This window comes from Pelophylax lessonae, assembly GCF_965119305.1.
Source record: "Pelophylax lessonae genome assembly, chromosome: 3".
In the NCBI taxonomy this organism is placed as follows: Eukaryota; Metazoa; Chordata; class Amphibia; order Anura; family Ranidae; genus Pelophylax; species Pelophylax lessonae.
Genome location: NC_138770.1, coordinates 93,737,778 through 93,758,453, shown reverse-complemented (window position 1 = coordinate 93,758,453; position 20,676 = coordinate 93,737,778). Strand labels below are relative to the sequence as shown.

General features: G+C 42.7%; 1 protein-coding gene across 3 annotated transcripts in view; it reads left to right on the top strand.

The window, feature by feature from the left end:
- PKHD1 (PKHD1 ciliary IPT domain containing fibrocystin/polyductin) overlaps positions 1-20,676 on the top strand; it is a 1,006,139-nt gene that overhangs the window by 97,854 nt on the left and 887,609 nt on the right. For all 3 annotated transcript variants that reach the window (XM_082249887.1, XM_082249888.1, XM_082249886.1), the window contains exons 22-26: positions 810-948; positions 1,789-1,946; positions 6,520-6,704; positions 9,685-9,807; positions 12,186-12,291. In XM_082249887.1, coding sequence (XP_082106013.1) covers positions 810-948; positions 1,789-1,946; positions 6,520-6,704; positions 9,685-9,807; positions 12,186-12,291 — 711 coding nt within the window. The remainder of the gene's footprint in view (positions 1-809; positions 949-1,788; positions 1,947-6,519; positions 6,705-9,684; positions 9,808-12,185; positions 12,292-20,676) is intronic.

Genomic DNA, 20,676 nt, shown 5'->3' with positions numbered 1-20,676 from the left:
GTCAGTTTAACATATTATGCAGGCATGATCCACTGTTGCCCCCTTCATCAAACTCATTCTGGGAAGTGCCATGCAGCCCTAGCTGGAGTACCTGTAGACAGGGAGTGGCTGCAAGGAGGCTGTAGGAGATCAGAATCACTAAGGTGCAACAAAGGATTAAAAGAGTATTTTTTTATATTTTAGATTTAAAAAAAAATGCATGCTTTAGCAACCTGAATAACATCAGTTGGGGAGTACATCTATTCTAAAGACATTTACTGTTTCTGATAGACAGTAATTGTTAAAAGACACAAAAAAGTGATGGATGGATAGGGAATTTAAAAGGCCCAGACAGTGATGGATGGACACAGACTAACAAAAATGAACTGACAGATATTAGGTGAATTGTCAGACTCCATCAGCAATTCAAGCCAGCCTGGAAAACTGAATTTCAGGCAGAGTACGTCTTCAGAGTGAGCAGATTGATGACAAAGGCAGGACTAAAAGACAAAGACTAAAATAGGTGGGTTGTCTATGACCAGGGAATATATACCCAGGGTAAATAAATATTTTACTCTTTGCACTCTTCATGAAAATATTTAAATCTGAATAAGCTATAGTCATTTCTAGGCCCAGGTTATCTCACTACGTTCTTATCAACAGACTGGAAAATTTAACATCAGAAAATTTTTATCATTGAATATTTTACAAAACAACAGTGAATATTATTCCTCTTATAATAAGGTGAATTCAAAGCTGTGGCATCACTTGTGAGAATTATCTATAATATAGAAAACATAAGTTTATATAACATCTTGTTATCTTTACAGTTTACCAAGTGGATCCTAAACCAGCACGGCCAGGCGGTCATCTTCTGAATTCCATATTTATTACTGGAACTTACCCCTCCTTCATTTTGACTGCCTTAGTGGCCAACTGTGGCATCAACCTTCCTCTTATAGAGCTGTGGTAAGGGGACACGTATATACACAATATGCACCAGATCCTCATATTTAACTGTAGAAGAATACATGACGATTGACGAATATGACAAGGTCTTGGGTGAAGAGAAAGCTGCGCTTAGGTTCCTGGATTTTGCATACCTGCGTTGACTGCTATCATCCCTTCCTAATTTTAAACCATGACAAATGCAACAAAAATTAAAAAATTAATAAAAATGTCTATTTTTGTAACAGAAGGATTGAGACTTTGTTATGGATAGGAATAAAACAGGAACTTATGGCAGGGAAGACTCACTGAGGTTAATTTACTAAACTTAGGGAGTGTAAAATCTGGTGCAGTTCTGCATAGAAACCAATCAGCTTCCAGTTTTTTTTTTTTCAAAGCCTTATTAAACAAGCTGAAGTTAGAAACTAAATGGCTACCATGCACAGCCGCACCGGATTTTGCACTCTCCTGTTTTGGTAAATCAATCCCATAGAGTGCACATGTTGCAGGAGGAGAAGTACCACACATAGTCATGGGGAAGAGTGTAGAAGTAGCACGAAGTAGCTGGCCTAGGGGAGAAAAAATAAGTCTGGCCCTGGTACCAATAAAAATTTGCATCAATCAGATTGCGCCCAAAACTTCTGTCACTGCTGTGAAAAAAAACTAGTATGGAAAGCAGCGACTCTATAGGAAATAATTGCAAGTCTAGTAATCTCAATTACAAAGATACATTGACTAAATAGGAAACAGGGACAGAAACAAAGAGTGTGAATAAAGAGAAAAATATGAAAATGTAAAAGAAAAGTGGTGGCCATTAAAACAATCTTCATTTTGACTTCTATTGCTCCTCTTTTAATAAAGTGGAGCTGCCACCGAAGATAAAGAAACAGATCAGCTCAGGCAGACAGTCAAGAGTCAAGAAAATGAAATGATTTCATTGGTGGTTACAAGACTACAAGCAGCAAGCCCACCAATTGGAGGAACCTTTTCCATTAGCATATCCAACATGGTCCTACCAGGTAGGTAAAGATACAATATTCCTAATGCTAAAATAATAGTAATAATACCACAGTGAAGGTAGTAAGTGTTGTGCCTTGTTAGCTATCAATGAATGCAGAAAGTTGGAGTGATTAAGTGATACCCTTTATTGGCTAACTTGCGTTATTAAAGATGCAAGCTTTCTGGATAACTTGGATCCCTTTTTCAGGCTTTATATATGTATAACGCCTGATGAAGGGATCTGAGTTATTCCAAAAATTTGCAGTGACATCATCACTGTGCTGAACATAGTCTATGCAGAGAGCAGAGCTGTGGGAGGGGCCCAGCAGAAAACTACAGGAGGGGGCGTAGACAAGACCAGTCACCCTGCACAAGGAGAGAGATCAGGAGTAACTGGTCTTTATTACAAGAAGCTCCTGCACTGAGGAAAAGTCTCACACTGGATTACTGCATAGATGTGGAAGAAATACACAAATCACTCCAAAATTCAAGGAAGAACACACATGACTCTTGTATTTAGACAATATCCATTTAGCCTGGAGTTAAAGTAATTGTAAAATCTCCTTTTTTTCAAATAAAAATAATAAACATTTTATACTTACTTGCTTTGTTGCAGTGGATTTGCACAGAGCAGCCCAGATCCTCCTCTTCTTGGGTCCCTCTTCTGTGATCCTGGCCCCTCCCTCCTGTTCAGTGCCCCTACAGCAAGCAGCTTGCTATGGGGGCAGAGGCGGGCTGGGCCGGGGGGCAAGGTGGCAATTTCCCTCCGGGCCGGTCTAATCTCCCTCAGAAAAGGCCGCTCAGTTTGGGGTCAGTCCGTCGGTACGGTATGTCACTAGTCGGTACTCGAATGCCGATGCATTGAAAATGGAGTCAGTGAGTCAGTCACAGACACGCTGTCGCTTCCTGCCCTGCCCTGGAGACCTGGTTGCTAGATCACCGGCCGCTTAGCGTCTAGCAACCAGTGACGTAGCGGTCTCCAGAGCAGAGAGGAGAGGAGGAGGACCCATCATGCAAAGCGCCGTCGGCCGTCCTCCGCGCCGATCACTGGCCCCAGCCGCCCGGCCCCTCCCACCTCCGGCTCCTCCCTCCATCCCATCAACGTGGGGCCGATGCAGAAGAGGGGGCTGGCCTGGCCTGGTAAACTGCAGTCTGCAACGGGCAACAGCGGCAATCCAGATTGAGATTCTAAGTGAAGTTACCTGCTGCGGTGCGGTGGACAGTGTCTGTGAGGTGGTCGGGACTCGGAGGAGAAGAGCAGCGGCAGCCAGTGAGTGGAAAAAAAAAAAAAAAGTGACATGTGGACATTTTTTCCCTGTACTTTCCCCCTGGCACTGTCACTCGGAGAAGAGCAGCCAGCCAGTGAGTGACAAAAAAAAAAAAAAAAAGTGACATGATGTGGACATTTTTTCCCTGTACTTTCCCCCTGGCACTGTATACAGCCTGTATATTGATGTATAGCTGTTCCTGGCACTATATACCTGTCTCATACCTGTATTATACAGGTATGAGACAAGTATTTAGAGCCAGGAGCAGCTATACATCAATATACAGGCTGTAACACAGTCCAGTTAAAGAGGTTGTAAACCCTTTTTTTTTTTTTGACCCTGCAAGAGAGACATAATGAGCTAATATGCTTTGCATACTAGCTCATTATGAAATACTTACCTTAGAATGAGCCCCCGTCGTGCCGCCCGCTTAGCTGGATGACGGGCGACATGTCCAATCCCCCGTCTTCCGGGATCGCGGCATCCGGCCATCTCATTGGCCGGAGCCGCGGTGACGTCACTCCCGCTCACGAGCGCGGGAGCCGACGGTCACGGCACCGGACTCTGAAGAAATGGCACCAGCGGCCGTTCCTTCAGAGCGCATGCGCCAGTGACGTCACTGGCTGCATGTAAGGTAAATATCTCCTAAACGGTACATGTTTAGGAGATATTTACACTACCTATAGGTAAGCCTTAATAAAGGCTTACCTATAGGTAAAAGTGTCAGAGGAGGGTTTACTTCCAATTTAAAGAGATATTTACCTGAAATGCAGCCAGTGACGTCACTGGCGCATGCGCTCTGAAGGAACGGCCGCTGGTGCCGTTCCTTCAGAGTCCGGTGCCGTGACTGTCGGCTCCCGGGGCCTCGGCCAATCAGATGGCCGGATGCCGCAATCCCGGAAGACGGGTGACTGGACATGTCGCCCGTCATACAGGTAAGCGGGCAGCACGGTGGGGGCTCTTTCTAAGGTAAGTATTTCATAATGAGCTAGTATTCGATGCATACTAGCTCATTATGGGTTTCTCTTTCAGGTTGCAGCAAAAAAAAAAAAAAATAGTTTCATGGGTTTACAACCTCTTTAGAGGTATTGGGTCCCTGAGGTCCCCTAGGGCTCCCCCTTGTGTCATGGGAGCCTAAGCTGGCCGCAAAGGAGGAAGTCACATGTGTAGATCTCAGCCAGGGTTAATGCTGGGACTTGCAGTCCTTTGCTTTTGGGGATGTAATCCCCCCAAAAGTGAAGGACTACAGGTCCCAGCATAAGCCCCTCAGAGCTCAGCATGTGTCACCCACCCCCGATCCCCCAACTAGTGAAGGACTACAGGACCCACTCATCCAGCTTAACCACTTCCAGACCGCCCACCGCATATATAGTGTGGCAGGGCGGCCTGGCTGTGCAAAATCACATACCGATGCGTGATTTTGTGCACGGGTTCTAGGGGACGCGACACAGCGGGAGCCAATCAGCAGGTCACCTGCGATCATGCAGGAGAATGACAGAACGGCGGTCTGCCTTTGTAAACAAGGCAGACGGCTGTTCTGTCACAGGAAGATGGAGATCTGTGTTTCAGCAGAGCTGAAACACAGATCTTTTTATTTTCTCTAGTACATCCATCCCCCACACAGTAAGAAAGCATTCACTAGGAGCAAACTTAACCCCTTGATCACCCCTAGTGTCACTTTGTGTCAGATTTGTCCGTCGCAATGTCGCAGTCCCACTAAAAAGCTGGGCATGGATGGTGAGTTGATTCGGTAGTTCAACGGGCCACTTGACTGGACTTGCCCCCCAGGCTTAAGGCTGCCAGCCCTCCCCTGTATGGGGGCACCCAAGCCAAGTCACAGCTCCCTGTGTCCATTCAGACATGGAGCCCCGCTCCAGCCCCACCCCCCTCCTGATTGGCTAGCTGACTTTGATTGACAGCAGCAGCAGCCAATGGCGCCACTGCTGTGTCTCAGTCAATCAGGAGGGAGAATCTCGGACGGCTGAGACACTCGACATGAAACAGAAAGGGACCTCAGGTAAGTGTTAGGGGGCTGATGCACACATTAGATTTTTTTATCTTAATGCAATCAGGATAAAAAAAAACCTTCTGAATTTACAACTCCTTTAAGTGTTAACATTTTTAAGTTTTTTTTAAAGGGAATTGGTGAATGTGATACACGTTATTCAACAAACAGAATTCTACAGGGAGGCAATGGCCAGTCTTTATTACAGGGAGCTCCTGCACAGGGCTTGATTTATTTAAGGCATATAGGCTGTTCACTTTGCAAGGGAGGTTACATTTTGCAAGGAAAATATCCCCAGAGTTTAGTGAATCTGGTGAAATTTCTCTTTGCGAAGAATATCCAATCACATGAAAGACACAAAAAAAACGTCATCATTGCTTGCTCATGATTGGATGATGGAAGTCAGCAGAGCTTCACCTCATTCAGTAACCTGTTGGGAAAATTCCTTTGCAAAGTGCAACTTCCCTTGCAAAGTGAACAGTCTATTTAGTAAATCACTCACAAAGTTCCACACTGGAGGATTGCATAGATCTGGATGGAATGTAAGACTGGCCATAGATGCCTCTTTTTTTTTTCAATCAGTTCGAACAGATTCACCATCCACACATGCGAGGTAGATGGAGGAATCCTACCCATTGGGCCATTGTATTTTGACAGTGGGACTCCTCTGCTGTCAGAAAAAAACTGATCAGCAGCTGCAGCTGATTCGGCAGAAGTTGGTTGTTATATCAACTTTGGTTGAGTGGAAACAGCCATAGATGGATGGAAAAATCGGCCAATTTCTGCTGAATTAGAGTTAAGCTTTAAGCACCAGAGCTTTCCATATGATAAAACATCTCTGTTGCACAGCAGGCAATGCTTGGAGCAGGAAGACTACGGAAGAGGAAGATTATGTGACAGATTTACTATATCTTTCAGAAATTGCTCCCTCTGCTACTCTAGCAGAGGGAGCAGTTATGACAAAATAAAACCTGACCCTGAGCACCTCTTAGTTGTACGCCTGTAAGAAGTGGAATTCTTTCTCGTCTTCAGTGTTAAACTTGCTTTTTGTCCAGGATTGCAGGCTTCGGGTCTGAAAATACAAAAACAATGTTGCATATACAGTACTTTGCTAAATGAGAGAGAGCCTGATTTTCATCTCATTTTATTTTACATATTTATTCTCTTTGGTTAGTTGCACAATAAATGCCTCTCAGTGAGTACTTTGGAGAGTTGCTCATGCATTCTGTCCTTTACTTGCCAACCCCTTTTACTGTCACAGAGTTTGAATGGCTGAGAAGATCATTCCCCTGTAACTACACCTGTATTTTGCTTTTGAAGGAATTCCAGTACACATCTCCCCGCTACACCTACGGGAATTACTCATTAGTAATGTCAATGATGTCACAGTTCAATATATCAATGCCACAGACTTTACTGTCACCAGGGATGTGAATTCTTGCCATCATATTGTTTGGACCTTGTATTGGACTAATATGACTGGAGACTTACCTAATTTCATTCAGGTAAGTTTTTTTGGCATTTTCATTTTGCCTTATTCCCAGCTATGCTTGCCTTATTTATTGGCTCACTTTGGGCTAAATGTAAAATAAACCTTAAGATGTCTACATGGAGCACATCCTTGCTGTTCAGGGCTTTAGATTCTGTTCCAGATACTGCAAAAGTGCACCAGTTCCCCTTCTACCCCTCTGTCTGTACTTCGGTGATCTGAGAACCCCTGTTTGTAATGCAGGAAAGGAAATAGCAAACACACCCACTAAAGTTCCCAAATACACCCACTACAGTTTACAGGTCAAAATGTGTTATAGCATGGGAAGGAACAAGCGCAGACTTTCTCAACCTTTTCAACACAGAGGAACCCTTGAAAAAACATTTAGATCTCAGGGAACCCCTGGGAAAAAATACTTTATCAATAACTCATGATACATTAGTGTGATGTTTTGTTGGTTGATTACTCCCTACACTTAGTTACATAGTTAATCTGGCTAAAAAAAAAAAAAAAGAACAAGTCCATCCAGATAAACCCACAGAGTAAAAGAAAGTCAAATAAAAACTCTCCATATAAACAATTATATACCCTCAGTTGATCCAGAGGAAGGCAAAAGGCCACGTGTGGTTATAGGGAAGAGTTACCCCCCTTACAGATAGCTAAAAAGATCAGTGGTGTCAATGGGAACTTATCTATGAGGCAGAAATTGCTCATTGCTCAAGGAACCCCTAGTAACCTCTGAAGGAACCCTAGAGTTCCATTGAACCCTTTTTAGAGCCTCTGGTAAGGATTTTCTTGTTCAAAGATTTCATTGAAAGGAACAAAAAATACAAACAGTGGTCTTATAATGGACTGAGGACATGAGTGTATTACAACAGTAGCCTTACATAACTGTTGTAAGAGGATCCGAATAGACAAATGAAGAGGGTGGATCTTACCCAGGAGAACTATAATGACAATCAAACAATATTAAACGAGTTTAGAGTGCGTAGGCTACAATTAGACATATTCCGTTAAGTGCAGTGGTAGCGTATTTAATGTGCTTGTAGATTTGAGAATTGACTTATCTCTAATATGTGGAGGAGGGGGGTGACTTTGTCCCATCCTATCGTGCAGTATGTAGTCTGGCATGTGGAAGCAAAAAGAGACAAAAGAGGGGAAATAGAAGACGAGTGGAAAGATATAGATATCCTACCTAGGTATATTCAGGCTATGATTTCGATAGGTGGTATAGATTGCAATTGTTGGAAGGCTACCAAAAGAGAGAACAGATAGAAGAAGGGAGTAGGAGGAAGTATGAGAGAGTGGGAGGGTCAAGAGGGGAGAATCAAGGTAAGGGCGGGCATACCTTTAGAGGAGGCCTAAAGTGTATATTGGTAAAATTCCAGGTTTTTGTTAATCATGGGAGCAATAGAGACTCATCAAATTTAGGTGGGGGATAATGTGTCACCCACTGTGCCCAGAGGGATTCCTATTTCGCCACTCTGTCCATGACAGCTGCTTCTGTTTTAGGATGTATCATGGCTTGAGTAACCTTGTTTTTAACCGCAAAAGGTACATAGGGTGGGGGTCTTCCATGCCTTAGCAATAATTTGTTTGGCCGCTGTTGTTATCTGCAGGAGGAGTTTAAATTGGCGCTGGTTCAATTCCAGAAGTTTCAAATCTAGAAGTGCGACAACCGGATCTGGTGGAATGGGTACAGTGAAAAGCGTAGAGAGCATATTATTCTGTTAAGGTTTTTATTTTTGCCAAAACAGAAATTAATCGGAACTAAAAAAAAAAACAAAAGCACATTTTTTGTAGAGTGGGGAAGGGTTAGAACCTGATAACTATTTAATTGCTGTCTGTGACATAAATATTAGAAACAGGTAGTGCAACTGTCACTGAGACCGGAAGGTACGGAGAGGAGAAGAGAAGAAACTCTCCCAAATGGGGTATGAGAAAGAAATATACACCTCTTGTCACTCTATTGAAAACTAAAAAAAGACTAGAAGTAGGTTTTAATGTGATTGGAGAAATAAATAGTAGAGAGAGAGGAAATCAGAAATGGATGACTGCACTCAATCACTACAGGCACATCACAGCATCTTCAGCAAGGAACAATGTTGACGCATTTCGTGCTAGAAGCACATGGTGGTTATGACTAAGCACTTGTAGTGTGAAACGCGTCAACATTGTTTCTTGCTCAAAATGCTGTGATGGGCCTTTATTGATGGACAATTCTGTGATCTTCCACGCATTTCAGCGTGGTCATTCATTCTTCTTGTTCGAAGTTTCCTGCAGTTGGAAGCTGGACCTGTACCTTTTTATTTTTTATTTAGGGGCCAAAAAATAGGTGGATTGACCTGGAGTAGTGCATGTGTTCTACTGTATTCTGGCTGCAGGAAATTACAAGCAGACAAGCAATAGGGCCAGTTTGGGAGCCTATTTATTTACCCGTGTTATTTTGGGTTGTGGCAAGAGACCTACAAAACTTAGTCAGAACTTACAGATCTCATGCAGATACAGATTCATGGGAATTAAAGTCTTAACTAAAACTAAGACATAAATTAAAGTCAAACTGTCAGTGACTCACACATGTTGACATTATGCCCCTTGACTTTTTAACTGTGCTCCCAGATCAGATAGATCTGCCAGGTATGTGGACGTATGAATTTTTGCAAAGCTGCCCTAATGCTGAGCAGAAGACAATAAATACAGTGCACATCCCCTATACCAGTGATGGCAAACCTTGGCACTCCAGATGTTTTGGAACTCCATTTCCCATGATGCTCAACTACACTGCAGAGTGCATGAGCATCATGGCAAATGTAGTTACAAAACATCTGGGGTGCCAAGGTTCGCCATCACTGCCCAATACAATACCTTTCAGTCTTTTTGTAAATTGCAGTCATGGCGGAGTTTGTTGAATTTTCAGCTTGAGTTGTATTTTTTGGCTTTATGCTGTATTATTTTAACCTAAATATATTGGTATGTTGTTTCTTTTGTTGACGCAGGTTACTGCAGACAATCTGACAGGACTGAACCCCACAGTTATAAAACGGGTGGTTTTTGATGGAGGAGTGTTTATATGGCCAATATTTGGTGATATGTCAGCAACTGCAAACCCCCTTCCTCAGGTAAATGCTTCCCATTCTGAGCCAAAGTTAAGTCAGAATTGCTAGATATATTTAAAGGACAGGTAGACCTAGGCAAAAAAAATTGCAATTTTCAAGGAAGGTTTTTTTTGAGCAATTAAGTATCTTTAAAAATGTCCTTTACATGTTTTCATGCTTGGTCTGTAATATATTTGACATTGTCAGTGAAAAGAAGAGAGGAGGGGAGTGAGAGAATCCCACAAATGGGATTTCTCAACCTCTCAAGTAGGTTGGGACTTTATAGGCTATAAGTGGGTGCTGATCTTGATGGGAACAAAATGCAACAGTCGTTTTATATATAAAAGATTAAATCATTTATTACATATATACGTACAAAAGTGTTCAATAAAACATGATAAGTACATGCATATAAGTCATAAGACAAAATTGGTTAACCACTAGATCCCCAAATGCCTCTACTGGCTAGGGCAACTATACTGAGGTATATACCAGATCATGATAAATCATGATATAAGATCATACACATATGGGGTTCTCCTGTGGTAACCGGGGAATCGTGACGCGTTTCGCTCGGTCGCTTCCTCAGGCGATTCCTGGAAAACTAGGAAATACAGTACATCAGCTATACAATTTTTATTCCAAAACTATTAGATTATCTCTTTAAAAAAATGTTTTTCTCTAAACAGGTATTTTCAATGAGAAACAATATTCAAAATACATATATCTCATTAACTTCAATGCATAATCCACACAACTGAAAAAAAAAAGGGAAAAAGTTGGGGAAACAAGAAGTGCCCCACCAAATTGTCCAGGCCTTTGAGGGGGGGAGAGTGATTAAAGCCGTTGCAGGCCAAACCAAAAGATGTGTGGATAATACCATCTGCTTCATGGCCTGAGTGTGTGTTAGTAATATACTGTATGTCATACAGTTAACGTGCATCCGATATAGCAGGAATACACCTCTATACTAATACAGCTATGCATATAGATATAGTTATGGTTATAGTTATCTTGAGGGAGGGTGATGGTCCTGGTGTATCAGACATTATGGAGTCTATAATAATAGACATGGGTTAGTGTAAATGTTCAGATTTAGATAGATGTAAATATATATATATATGTGTATGTGTGATCTCTAACCTTCCCAGATTAAACACGTGTCTCAGTTTTTATGGAGTTCCAGAAACAAGGAAAAAAATGATGAAAATGAAATAAAATAAAACAATGAAATAAACCAGAAAAATATATGAAAAAGAGCAGTCTAAAAGTTAAAGACTACTTACTTGTCTACAGAACAGGCACTGTTATCATACTTAACCCCTTGATCAAATGGGGTATCCAATTAATTTGCAGACATATCACATATGGCTCCACTGATTTGTCCCCTATTAGCCGCCAAAGCATATATTGGTAGTCACATATACAGTAGTGGAATGTATCCAATTTTTTGCAGAGGAGTCAGTCTGTCCAGTGCATATCTTGCTGTGATATAAGAAATACATATATGTAATATGCTGCATTCTATATATCATGCAAGAAAAATCATGAAACATGAGAAAAAAAAAGAAAAAAAAAAGGGGAAATGTTCATGCTAGGTATTGGCAGGCTAGAAGATGGGGGAACAGACATTCAGGAAGTTTAAAACTGGGAAGGCAGACCTTTGTGAACTCAACTACTGACCTTTAGGCAGATGCAAAGAAGACATTTTGTTGCCAAGAAACTCACATTTAAATATTTGACATTGTATTGGAGTCCAAATTAACTTTCAGTTTAAACAAGTCCATTTACTGTAGAAAAGCCTTTCTCCTTCCATCATGCTACAGAAAGGGGCTCTCTGTGGGGAAGCAGTGGTCTCTCTGCAGAGGTCTGGCACACCACCTGTGAAGTCAGACCAGTAATTCTCCAATCAGCAGGTAGCATGAGTTTTGCTGACTGGAGAGCTCTGACTCTTAGGCTGGCCATACACTATACAATTTTCTTATTCAATTTTCCTTTAGATTTACCAAAACCATATAATATGAGGTCAAACCTAAATACTTTCAATTTGTATGGAATCAGGCTGGCCCTTGCACTTCACAGTTTAAGGTAAATCTAAAGGAAATTGAACAAGAAAATTGTATAGTGTATGGCCAGCCTTACTGAGTATGCCTGACCTCTGTATAGAGACTACTGCTTCTCAACTGAGTGCAAGCGTCCTCTAAAACATGCTGGCAGGAGACATGGTTTTCCACTCAGGCTATGGCTGCTTTCTAAAGAAATCAGACCGTGTATGCCCATCTTTTGTTTTGATGCACGAGGAATGTGTTTAGCTGATTTAAACTGAAAGTTTATTAGTAGTAAAGGTAACGATGTTAATAGTAGTGTAAATCTTAACTGGTAATGCTATTTTTCCTTTGCAGGTCACTGTTCATGTAAATGACATCCCAGCCAAATGTTCAGGTTCTTGTACCTTCCAGCCTCTTTTGAGTGTAACCCCAATAGTGACAGACATTCAGTACTCTACAGGTATTTACCCCATGTCTGATATCTCTGGTAGTGATACAGTGCTGGAGACCTGTGTTTAGTCCCCACTAGGAATGCCGTCTGTATGGGGTATATATGATGTGGGTGTATTTGTGTATTCTTCCTGAGGTGCCTTCCTTTTCCACCTACAATCTAATAATGTATTTTTAAATAGGATATACAGTATGTGGAAAAGGAACCTCCCTGTGCAGTCTGCCCAATTACATCTGGCTTTTCTTCCACAATCTTCCCAGTTGGTCAGTTTGTCCAGTCTTCCACCATCCTCCCAGTTGGTCAGTGTGCCCAGTCTTCTACAATCCTCCTAGTTGGTCAGTGTGCTCAGTCTTCTACAATCTTCCTAGTTGGTCAATGTGCCCAGTCTTTTACAATCTTCCCAATTTGTCAGTGTGGTCAGTCTTCTACAATCTTCTTAGTTGGCCAGTGTTCCCAGTCTTCCACAATCTTCCCAGTTGGTCAGTGTGCCCAGTCTTTTACAACCCTCCCAGTTGGTCAGTGTGCCCAGTCTTCTACTATCTTCCCAGTTGGTCAGTGTACCCAGTCTTCTACCATCTTCACAGATGGTCAGTGTGCCCAGTCTTCTACAATCTTCCCAGGAAGTCTGTGGGCCCAGTCTTCTACAGTTTTCCAAGTTGGTTAGTGTGTTCAGTCTTCTGCAATCTTCCCAGTTGTTCAGTGTGCCCAATCTTTTACTATCTTCCCAGTTGGTCAATGTGCTCTATCTTCTTCCATCCTCCCAGTTAGTCAGTGGGCCTAGTCTTGTACAATATTCCTAGTTGTTCAGTTGTCCAGTCTTATGCAGACCTCCAAGTTGTCAGTGTGCTTAGTCTTCTACAATCTTCACAGTTGGTCAGTGTGCCCAATCTTCTACCATCTTCCCAGTTGGTCAGTGTGCTCTATCTTCTACTATCTACCCAGTTGGTCAGTGTGCCCTTTCTTCTTCCATCTTCCCAGTTGGTCAGTGGGCCTAGTCTTCTACAATCTTCTTAGTTGGTCAGTGTGCCCAGTTTTCTACCATCTTCCCAGTTGTCCAGTGTGCCCAGTCTTCTACAATCTTTCCAGTTTGTCAGTATGCCCAGCCTTCTACCATCTTCCCAGTTGTTCAGTGTGTCCTGTCTTCTACAATCTTCCCAGTTGTTCAGTGTGTCCAGTCTTCTACAATCTTCCTAGTTGGTCAGTGTGCGCAGTCTTCTACAATCTTCCCAGTTGGTCAGTGGGCCCAGTCTTCTACAGTCCTCCAAGTTGGCCAGTGTGCTTTGTCAATCCTTTTAGATGGTCACTGTGCTCAGTTTTCTCCCATCTTCCCAGTTGGTCGGTGTGCCCAGTCTTCTTCCATCTTTCCAGTTTGTCAGTGTGCCCAGTCTTTTACAATTTTACCAGTTGGTCAGTGTGTCCAGTTTTCTACAATCTTACCCGTTTGTCAGTGTGCCAAGCCTTCTTCTATCTTCCCAGTTTGTCAGTATGCCCAGTCTTCTACAATCTAACCAGTTTGTTAGTGTGCCCAGTCTTCTATAATCTTCCCAGTTGGTCAAAATCTATCCACTTTAGTGGAAGGCCCATCTTTAGGTAGACAGGGTGTGTACAAGCTTTTTGTTGAGGTAAATGAAATATAAATCTTGTGTGTTTAGTGAGATGCAATGTTCAACTTGGAAGATTTTGGTTCAAAATGCCCAAATTATTTCAGTATTGCAAAAGGTTAGTAGAAAAGTTAAATGACATTTTTGTAAGCAAAATTCATTGTTAAGATATGTGTTATGAGCTGTTTCAAGGTCTTGCAGTACAACAAGTCTACATTTTCTGTGTTTATGGATGGCTTGTGAATCAGCAGTGACAATGATGGCACAGCCTCCTTTAGACATGTGCACTCCGCAAAATTTTGTTTAGTTTCAGATGCATTTGTTAATGGAGCCCTTTGGGTCTGGTATGGGTTTTGAGGGGGACCCAACACCAAAATGTTAAAAAAAAAAAATGAGTGGGTTCCCCCTCTCCCAAAATCCAGTGATATCCAGCATTTTCAGAAAGTATAATAGCAGCCTAGATAGTAGCAACTAGGTCACTTCAATATTAATAAAAGACTACAGAGTGGAGTGTAAAATACCCTTAGGATGGCACAGATGAGTTTATTTGTGTGCAATAATGCATTGATTTTGGACAACTAAAAGGAGGTGTAAAAGTTACTATGATTCTCAAGAGTAAAACAATAATCACAGGTACCAAGGCAGACAGATTTCAAACAAATATAACCAGTTCAACTTGAGGAACAACTCAATTAAAATTAACTAAAACAGGTAGTGGAAAGTGTCTGCTTGTATTACAGTTCACAATTATTCAGTTGCAACCATTTAGTGGGTTTGTCGGGCCTGGTGATTGGCAATTAAGAGCCACTGTCGATTGCTTGATCCTGCCACAACCTAACTGAACAGTTGCAATTTATTGAATGGCAAAGCCACTCCTGATGGAATAACAGCTTGGGTGATTCTCTGTTTAAAAATAAGTAGTGGATGGTGTCTATGTTTAAATGTAATACAGTTCACTTCAATGGCAATTGTCAGTTGCTGCTCACCAGGCCCCACAACCCCACCAAATGGCTGCAACTGAAAGAATGAGAGAGCCTTTGTTAATGGCTTGATCCTACCATAACCCAATGGAATGGTTGCAATTTAATGAATGGCATAACAACTTGAGAGGTCCTCTGGTGAAAAATAGGTAGTGGATGGTGTCTTTGTTTGTGTAACGCCACCCCCGAAGGAGCCGCTTGGTAATTTTGGGTTCTCTGTTCTGTGTCTCAACCCCAAGAACAACCTCAGCCTCTCTGGCACACCTGGTTGAATACAATTACTGTGAACACAAGTAACTAACAACAGTGTAACATGCATTTCACCTGGCTGTGAAGTATTGCCAATAAATAACCACACACACACCAGTTAGTGATAAAAATGCCTAATCTATTAATACCTTTTAGCATAAATGGCAGTTTAAAAGAAATAACACACAGCAAGCAAATTAGGACACAGGCTACTGAACAGGGTAAAATAACTATACCCAAGTAGAAAAAGGGAAAAAGACAAGAACAATTCTATAGCATTAGCCAAAATAAACGTATCAACTAGCAATTCAACAATGAACAGTGTATAATAATTCTAAATGTGTTCAGAATAATAGCAGCACTATACTGGTTCTGAGTGAACTCAAATGAACGGACAGGAATGGGATGCCACTTAAACTGTAAAACGGGCTAGAGCTTTAAAGCAGTCATAATTAGGGGCAGTCCTTAGTCCTATGCCTTCACCGGCTAATCGTTGGAGCTCGTTGGTGTGCATTGCGGCTGTCCGTAAAGCCTGCAGGCAGCATTAGGGCTATGGGATAGCAGGTTAAGCAATTCCCTATGGCTTATTCTATAGCAGTAGTAGCAAGTAATGAGCACAAGACTCTCTCACCAGACCCAGTGACACAACAGGCATGATCCCTCCGGCTATGATGTTCTCTCACTCTGGGTTGCCCTGGGTGACTCCAGTCTGTAATGCACAGGTGTGTATCCCTGCGAGTGTCTCAGTCTCTTTCCCTGTATACAGGTCACAGCTCTGCACGCACTGACACAGCAACAGATGTATACTGGATACAGCTCTGGCCTTTGGCTTCCCTTGGCACTACAATGCCAGACAGTAATAGCTCCCCACTGCATATCCTCTATCTCTTCTGTCCCAGGTAGCACTTCTCACCAAAATCTCTTTCCCAAGCTCCTGGCTCCCTCCTTCCCCCACAGAGCATGCTGGGACCTCTGGAAAATGCAGTTTAAATCTAGCTAATACAGTGTCCAGATGCTTTTTGTAAACTACACTTCCCAATTTGCTTTGTGTTTCTGGAAGTTCTAGAAGGAAAAGGTCAGCATCTCCATATCCCCATCTTGTGACCAAAAAGTGGAATTGCATAATTATTACTTTTACATTATAGTCTATGGTTTTCTCTCATAGTTCAGGAACAGCGGGCCTGTTACACACTCCCCCCACCAAAGACCCTTTAGTCCCCAAAGGAAGGCCAGAGTCCAGCAAAATGTAATGTCAACAACCTGGTACAAGCTTTCAAAGTACATTGGGAATCAAAACTGGTTAGTACATATAAGAAAACAAGCAAAAGACATGTACATATGAATCGGGCAAGGAGAACCTCCCACCATTTGTCATAGGAGGGGAAATTGTCTTGCCCACAAGCCATCGTTATTGAGATTGCCCATCTAGATGTGCCAGGGGGTGGGTTTGAGTCGCCTTCCACTGAATCTATAATGGGAAGGCTCAGTATGTTGTGAGTTCTTTGGGATAGATAGCTTCCTCAGAACTTTCACCTAAAGCATAAGTTATTCTTTTTGGGGGTGAATTGTTCACTTTTCCCTTTGCTCTTTAGGCTCAGGTGTTTCAGGTACAACTGACTCTGGAGGCTCTTAAAATTTATAGAGTTAGGACTGCAGGTAATACTGGAGTGCCTTGTCGCGGCTTCTACAGCTTACTCATGTATTTGAAAATGTGTGCAAACTAAACTCCTGTTTTTAATGTGAACTGTTAGACAGGACAATTCAGTTTGTTGCAGGCTGGCTGTTGATTTGAGCTGGGAATTTTTCTTTGTTGATGTTTGACATGCGTCGCCCTTCCATGTGCTCCTTGCTGTTAAGGCTAGTTATAGGTTGGGCAGTTTCTGTTTGTTTGTGCTGTTGGGTAACTGGTGAGGTGTGGGAACGCACTGGACATCTTCACTGCCCTTGTGCTATTTGCTGGGTGTTCAGAGCACTCCTCTGCCTTTAGGGAGGTGTGGGCTCCCTCTAGGTGTACCTCCCCTTAATTTATCCATTATTATGTACATTATGTGCTCCTACTATGGAGGATCTCAAAATTTATAGGGCTAGGACTGCAGATAATAATGGGATGCCTTGTCGTGGTCTATGCAGTTTATGCATGTATTTGCAAACTAAACCCCTGTTTTAATGTGAACTGTTAGACAGGACAATTTGCTTTGTTGCAGGCAGACTAGCTGGTAAGTTGAGCCGGGAAATTTTTTTTTTTGTTTGACATGTGTCACCCTTCCATGCGCTCCTTGCTGTTAAGGCCAGTTATAGGTTTGGGCAGTTGCCGTTTGTTTGTACTGTTAAGCAATTCCCTATGGCTTAGTCTATAGCACCAGTAGCCAGTAATGAGCACAAGGCCCTCTCACCAGACCCAGTGACACAACAGGGATGATCCCTCCGGCTGGACATTCGCTCACTTTGGGTTGCCCTGGGCGACTCTGGTCTGTAATGCAACATGTGTGTATCCCCGCCAGTGGCTCAGTCTCTCTCCCTGTCCACAAGTCATAGCTCTGCCTAGACTGACACAGCAAAATATGTATACTGGAAACAGCTCTGTTCAGCTACCCTTGGCAATACAATGTCAGACAGTAATGGCTCTTCACTGCATGTCCTCTCTCTCTTCTGTCCCAGGTAGCACTCCTCACCAGAATCCTTTTCCAAGGCCCCTGGCTCTCTCCTCCCCCCACAGAGCATGCCAGGACCTCTGATAAATGCAGTTTAAAGAAAAGCTCCAGTCTCCTTCAGGAAAAATTAAAAGTCAGCAGCTTCAAATACTGTAGCTGCTGACTTTTAATATTGGGACACTTACCTGTCCATAAATCCAGCGGTGTCCTCGCCCGAGCCAATTTTTCAATCAGCTTTTAGGTGCTGCTGGTGCCATCTCCACTAAGTGAATCCAGCAGGGAAGCGTTGCGGCTTCACGGCTGGTTCCCTACTGCGCATGTGCAAAGCGCGCTTCGCTCTTTGAATTGGCTGGCTGCAAGAAAATTAGAAGGGGGCGAACTTCACGCTGAGTTCACCACGGCAAACTAAGCCAGAAGTAGGAGTTGGTACCTGTCAAAACCAGGTACCTGCTCCCCACCAAAAGGTGGCAAATGTGGTAGTGGAGGGAGGGGAGGAGTCAGACAAGTAGAGCTTCCCCTTTTAAGCAGAGCTCTGTTTTAACTCTAGCAAATACAGTGTCCAGATCATGGATCCTCAAACTACGGCCCTCCAGCTGTTGCGGAACTACACATCCCATGAGGCTTTGTAAAACTCTGACATTCACAGACATGACTAGGCATGATGGGAATTGTAGTTCCCGAACAACTGGAGGGCCATAGTTTGAAGACCCCTGGTCCAGATGCTACTTACAAACTACACTTCCCAATGTGCTTTGTGTTTTTGGAAGTTCTATCTAGAAGGAAAAGGTCAGCATCTCCATATTCCCATCTTGTGGCCAAAAGGAGGAACTGCATAATTAATACTAACATTATAGCCTATGAGTTTTCTCGCATAGTTCAGGGACAGAGTGTCTGTTACATTTGTATATTACAGTTCTCATCAATGGCAGTTGTCAGTTGCTGCAAACCAGGTAACACAACCCCACTAAATGGTTGCAAATGAAGAGGGAGACACTCTTGATGGCTCTATCCCACATAACCGCTTGGGAGGTCTTCTGGTAGTCTTCTCACTGTTTTGTATTTGGTGCCTTGTTAAAATGGCAAACATTGGGAGGCTTCTAAGCTCATCAAGAGCAGTGCTGGCCAGTTCAGGCAGGATGTCGGCACATTGCAGTTACTGAGGGCTTATGGAACTCGGGATGTTATACCCCTTCTATGAAACAGAGTGATAGACATATTCATGGTCTCTCCTGCCTGAAGCTATCATTCCATTACAAATAGGTATCTACTGCTTTTCTCCTGGGACATCTAAATCTGAACTATGATACCCCCTTATATCAGCTAAATGTGCCTACCCGTGTACCTTTGAAGCTATCTCCATACTACATTAGATATTGTAAACTCAAGTTTGAGTACCCATATTGCCGAATATACCAGGGAGAGGACACAGCGAGTCGCCCACTCCCAGAATATAATATCAGAGGAGATTATAAGCCTTTCCTGTTGTGGCATGCGGGGGTCCAGATTTTTGAACACAGCATTAATAGAGTATATATGTATGCCAACATTGAATCTACTTCCTAAATACGGAAGCAGCAATCTTCATTCAGTATCTGTGCCGTCACAATTCTGTCATCTGATCTGAGTCATTATCAACAAAGGAGAAATACCGGTCTGTTATGGTCTCTCAGGCCCTGAGGAAGCCTTGAGCGAAACGCGGCGGCTTGCTGGGGACCTACATTGACCGATTCCACCGTGAGACCCACTCTCCATCCTACACAGGCTGTGATCTTGTTTCCCTTACGGGATGTATTTCTATGTTGCTAATGACCCATTTTGCTTGATTTTATTCATGTGTATGTTAAACTAAATTTATGATGCATGCCGGTCCATGCGTTTTAGCGTATGTATAAATAAAATGTTATTTGGTTTTATAAACTGGTTTTTGGTCTGATCCTTCTACTCCCACTGGCCTGCAAAGCCCCATCTTTCTCTTTCAATTTTTTTGGTCTCCTCACAGGGGCTAGGGCCGAAACCACACTGCAATTTTTGTAAACTATAGAAGAAGCTGGTCCTGCCACCACAACATTGCTGCTGGTCTGGTTGGTTTTCAGAAGAAAAGAGAACAAGGGGGTTCCAGTCTTACCTGTATAGGGCTGCTGGGGAGGTGGCTATCTTTTACATTTTTTCTTTTTTTTTCTTGTTCAAAAATTTTATTTAGAATAAAGGGTGAACAATCAAGTGCGACATTGAGCACAACATATGACAGTAGGTACCAACGATATGAAATCAGTAACAATGAATCATTCAACTGTGGTGTAAAAATACAGAGTGGAACAAAATCGTTAATAGTAACATCGTATAACAGGGATGTAGATTAACAAGCAGGAGGAAGAGTGCAAGTCATTGGTGAGATTAAATTGTAGTGTCGTCCCCCATAAGAGACGCGAAATGACAACACAAATAAAGCCCCTTGGCACCCCAACGGGGGACAATGCCAAAGAGCCCGAGGAGTCTGGGAGACCATGATACATGGGTGGGTGGGAATAATCAAGGGCCGCCTAAAAGGCGGGAAGGGAGAAGCAGAAGGTAGAGGGGGAGGGAGAGAAAAAGAAAAAAAAAAAATTAAAAAAAATTATTAAAAAAAAAATAAAAAAAATAAGAAAGGGGGGGGGGGGAGAAGGGGGAAAGGTCAAGTGAAGGGGGGGAAGACGTGGGGTGCACGTTTCCCCCAGGGGAGGACCGACCAGAGAACCGCAGGTTGAATAAGTATGGATTCATGGCCCAGGGTACAATCATGGGCGCAGCAAAGCGATGTCAAGACCAGGGGGCAAAAAATGGGCGATCCAAGGAGTCCATAATTTTTCAAACTTCGGGACCGTGTACTATCTTTTACATTTATGCATGCAAACTCTGAATCTTTTTTATAAATTC